A 4,963-nucleotide genomic window follows, 5' to 3' on the forward strand; every position below is an offset into this window, starting at 1 on the left:
CTTTGCTCTTGACTCCTCTGGCACTTCCAATGTGCTGCTCAGGCTGCCTTCCAGCAGAGAAGCCCTTTGTCTTGTCATCTGACACACAAGTAGAGAGCAGCACTGCAAGAACAGGACGTGGCTGGAGGCCAGAACCTGCTTAGGCCACCACAAATTGTGGAGAAGCAAGAGGAGTGGGAGCCTCTCGTTAGTTGTGGATTGAGGTACGTGATGTGCGCCTCCTGCCACTGATGCGCAGATGCATAGATGCCCAGAAATTATTGCATGACACCCATTGCTGATGTTAGAGATTTCCAAGCATCCTTGTGGCCTCTAACCCTGGACCTCTTTCCTTGCAGATCTCAGGAACCTATCCCTTTATTATTGTTGTCATTGTTGTATTTTGTTGGTGCTGTGCCAGGGTGACCAGATGTCCTCCTTTTCCAGGACATGGCCTGCATTTCAGCCTTTTGTCCAGGAGGCATTCCAAAATGTCCTCCACTTTGAACATGGCTAAGAAGCGTGAATTTATATTTATATATGAGTTGTTTTTAGCTTTTATTTTGGAATGCCTTCCATCTTTCTTGAATGTCCCACATTTTGTGGTGCCTTGTCCTCCTTTGCAGTTAAGAGATCTAGTCACCCTATGTTCTATGCCTTCAAGTCGCTTCTGACTTATGGCGACTCTAAGGTCACCCTCTCACAGGGCTTTCTTGGCAATACTTGTTCAGAGGAGATTTGCCATTGCCTTCCTTTGAGGCTGAGAGAGTGTGACTTGCTCAAGGCGACCCAGTGGGTTTCATGGCCAAGAGGGGAATCAAACCCTGATCTCCAGAGTTGTACTCCAACACTCAAACCACTACACTACACATTTTGGCTTAATGGCAACTGTGTTAAACCTATCATGGGGTTTTCTTGGCAAATTTCCTCTGAGGCTGAGAGAGTGTGACTTGCCCAAAGTCACCCAGTGGGTTTCCATGGCTAAAAGTGGATTCAAATCCTGATCTCCCGGTGTCCTAGTCCAACACTCAAACCACACACCATGCAGGCTCTTTAGAGACTTTTCTCACGTATATAGTATCACACATACAGTGTTTTCTCACATTGAACATCACAGTCTTCTGACACATGGCTGCTTCTTGTCTTTAAGGCCCTCCTTTGTGCTCATACTCGATCTAATCCAATTTCATTTATGTGCCTGTGTTGGTAAAATGCAGAGAAACAGAGGTATGGAAGGAAAAATCCTATGCCTAAAGTAGGTCATAAGGTAGGCTGTTCTTAAAATCCATCAGCAATGGAGATAATACAGTACAACATATTCTGCAAGAGGGGCTGAAAGTAGAGCCCACCTGACCATAAGGAGGTAGATTTCCTGTATCATAAAAATGGCAGCAAATGGTTAGTAATTCACTTTATTACTATTGTATTTTGACTGCCAGAGGAGCTTGTCAGTTTTATTCCTTGTGGCAAAATAATTTGGCTGACTTCGGGCATTGTGTACTTTTACTCAGGAGATAGAGTGTCCTACTTGCTGTTCTACTTCTGATAGTAAATGTGAGGAAGGGGTTATACGTGTCATAGGCATTCACCAGTTTGGGATACGAAAGAATCAAAGCATATGACAGATGTGGACAGAATTCCACAAGTAGTAGTAGTAGTAGTTGTTGTTGTTGTTGTTGTTGTTGTGTGCCTTCAAGTTGTTTCTGACTTCTGGCTATCCTAAGGTGAATATATCATGGGGTTTTATTGGCAGGTATCTTCACAGGGGGGTTGCCATTGCCATCCTCTGCAGCTCAGAGAGTGTGACTTGCCCAAGGTCACCCACTCTATCACAGGGCTTTCTTGGCAAGACTTGTTCTATGGTTCTAATCCAACACTCAAAACACTACACCACACTGGCTACTCCAATATTTTACAATATAGTACTTTAAAAATGAGGAGGGGTAGTGGTGATGGTGGTAATTTCATAGGCGGTCTAAATCGATTAGGCTGCAATATATTTCTGTTTCAGTACAGTTGTTCTTGACATAGGCATTTCTATTCCTTAGAGTCATTTTAACATTACTAAGATCCAAAACACACCATAATAATAAAATCATCCAGTTTGAGACTGCTTTAACTGCCCTGGCTCAATGCTAGGAAATTCTATAAACTGTAGTTTTGTAAGACATTTAGCCATTTCTGTCAGAGAGCTCTAGTGCCACAGTAAACTATTATTCCCAGGATTCCCTAGCACTGAACCAGGGCAGTGAAAGCAATCTCAAACTGGATTATTGCTGCAGTGTATTTTTTTGGACCATTATTTCATAAATCATTTAAAAAAGACTCAGACCTGGTAATGATATGTTCAAAGACTCCAGATATGATATTTAGGGAAAGAATAAAGGAAAATGCAATATATTTATTTTATTTTATTTTATTTTATTTTATTTTATTTTATGGATTTATATCCTGCCTTTCTCCCAAAATGGCATTCAGGGCATCACATTGAATGTAGACAGTGTATGAGGTGTGTGCATGTGTGTTTTTAGCTGAGTTACTCTTTTTCCAACCTTAACAATTCCTGCACAGTAGTCTTGACATTTACAGCGCAGTCCTATACATTACTCAAGACATTAGTCTCATTGGGTTGGATGAGACTTCTCTCAGGTAAGTATGTGTTTGTGTGTATATAGGGCACAGAGTAAAAGTGTATAGGATTGTAGCAGTAATATCTCTATGCAACATAAGCACACTTACAATGGAGATAGTCCCTTTAAACTCAGTGATGTTTGTGAATAAATGTGATTAGGATTGTGGTAATAAAATAGTAGAACTGAAAAGGGGTAAGAGATTCTTTGCATAGCTAAATGTACAACTACTCACCAGAGAGTACACAGAAGATAACTGGATATGATACTCTTTTTTGGTTTGATGTCTCATGCCTATTGAGAGCCAGTGTAGTCTAGTGGTTTGAGCATTGGACTTTGACTCTAGAGACCACGGTTTGAATCCTGGCTTGGCTGTGTAAACCCACTGGGTGACCCTGGGCAAGTCACAGTCTCTCAGCCTCAGCTAAATGTCTCACAAAACTACAATTCCTAGAATTCCTTAGTATTGAGCAAGAGCAGTTAAAGCAGTCTCAAACTGGATTATTTCTGCAGTGTGTTTTGGACCAAAGTCACGCGGTGCAGGTGATAGATGTTGGATTCTGGCCCCTTTTGCAAAGGGACCAAATGAGCTATTTCACTATTGTCCCCTTGACAAGCACAGGAGATACAGCTTTTAAAATTGATATTTGAATCTGGGAATTTAAATTGAGCTATTGTTTGTATTATTCTCTTCTTATTGGATGATGTTTTATACTTTAGTAGCATTATTCTTACATTATAATTGATTTTGTCTGGTTGTTGTCAGGCACCTTAACAGGACTGGCCCTATCATGGTCAAGCAAGGCAGTACTCATATAGCAGATGCTGGGAGGTGGCAACATAGTGCTGGAGAAGAAAACATCACTGTTTATAACCTATTTTGCTGCCTTCAGGTGTGGTGGAGGTTGCTTTCCTACTGCAAGGCTGGAAGAAGGACTCAACTGCCAATCCAGTTACTTCTTGTATGTGGAATGAGAAGGACTTTCATCTTGTTTATTGCCCCAAGAATCAAAATATGTGGGACTAGCTCTGAACCTGGACTAAAAACCCAAAATCTTTTAATTACAGATGAATATGTAAAATTCTTAATATTCAAAACTGATAAAGAGGTGTATGCATGTATGTTTGATTTATTACAATATCTTATTATTTTATGTTTCCTCTCAGGAATGCAGTGACAGAAAAATAACAAGCAATTTGAGAAAAGAAAACTCACTTGTTCAAAGTAAGCCATTACTGTCTCAATGGGCAAAGATTGTTCTTTGACAACCCTAGCATAATCACAGTGCATTGTGCTAGATAAAAGGTCTTCAAATGGAAGCACTGATTAAAAGGGATAGAAGAAAAGAAACAGAAATTAAAAGTTATAGTTATGACTAAATCAGTAAGACCAATTCAACAATAAAAAATCCTAGCTACAAATTCAATTCCTTCCTTCCTTCCTTCCTTCCTTCCTTCCTTCCTTCCTTCCTTCCTTCTCAGTGCATCTTGCTGGGAATGGCCAGGATGCTGAGGGAGAGAAATTGTGATAAACCTTGTGTGGATCATTCTTGAAGTGGACAAAACAAACTCATGAAGGGAGGGTCAGAAAGGATAATGTCAGCTGAAGTTGCACCTTACCTCCAGGTATAGGTCAACCTTTCTATACAGTGCCTCCAGGCGTAAAAAGGTGTTTTGTCTCACACACTCAGGGTAAACCTTACAAACTTCAACAAAACTAATTTTACATTTCATTCTGAACTCTATACAACTAATGCTTAGCTTTTTAGTTAGATTTTATACTTTTCTAAATACAATACCAATAACAAATATATCTTCTTTTTTGTCTAGAAACCATGCCTCACTTCTTGGATTGGTTTGTGCCAATGTATCTGATGATATCAATCCTGATCTTGGTGGGCTTTGGAGCCTGCATATACTACTTTGAGCCAGGACTACAGGAAGCACACAAATGGAGAACGCAACGGCCAATCATGGAACGAGACCTTCGGAAAACCTTGATGATACGAGATAACCTTGCATTTGGGGTGCCTGAAGTCTAGTATCTAGTAGAGATGCAAAAGTATTTAGAAGATACAAAGTCAATGTTCTTTTTCAAATTACAGTGAGAGGTATGGTTTGCTCAGGATGATTTTCACTGCAAATGATGTGGTCAGATCATAACTTCATTCCTTGCTGATGTGAGTTTCTGTTAAAAGTACTCTTTGTTGCCATCTGTATTTCTAAGGCAAGGCTTCTTTCTAGATGATGTCATCTCAAAACTCCAGTTTTCTGTCTTTAAATAACTGCCCCTAAGATTTGTGCATTCTTTTAGAATGTTTGATCATCCATAGATGACCATTTCTGTTTCCTTG

General features: G+C 40.0%; 1 protein-coding gene across 1 annotated transcript; it reads left to right on the forward strand.

Moving 5' to 3' along the window:
• The first annotated feature begins 3,780 nt into the window (after nucleotides 1-3,780).
• On the forward strand, nucleotides 3,781-4,651 carry SMIM45 (small integral membrane protein 45). The gene is made up of 2 exons (XM_089523739.1): nucleotides 3,781-3,834; nucleotides 4,440-4,651. The coding sequence occupies exon 2, from the start codon at nucleotides 4,445-4,447 to the stop codon at nucleotides 4,649-4,651; it is 207 nt and encodes a 68-aa protein (XP_089379865.1). The 5' UTR covers nucleotides 3,781-3,834; nucleotides 4,440-4,444.
• The last annotated feature ends 312 nt before the right edge of the window (nucleotides 4,652-4,963 follow it).

The sequence above is a fragment of the Sceloporus occidentalis genome, unplaced genomic scaffold (assembly GCF_023333645.1).
Source record: "Sceloporus occidentalis isolate IW3139 unplaced genomic scaffold, rSceOcc1.0.p SCAF_5, whole genome shotgun sequence".
Classification (NCBI taxonomy): Eukaryota; Metazoa; Chordata; class Lepidosauria; order Squamata; family Phrynosomatidae; genus Sceloporus; species Sceloporus occidentalis.

Bases quoted from the DNA above. Each gene is read 5' to 3' on its own strand.
- SMIM45 (XM_089523739.1), top strand. From the start codon at position 4,445: ATGCCTCACTTCTTGGATTGGTTTGTGCCAATGTATCTGATGATATCA.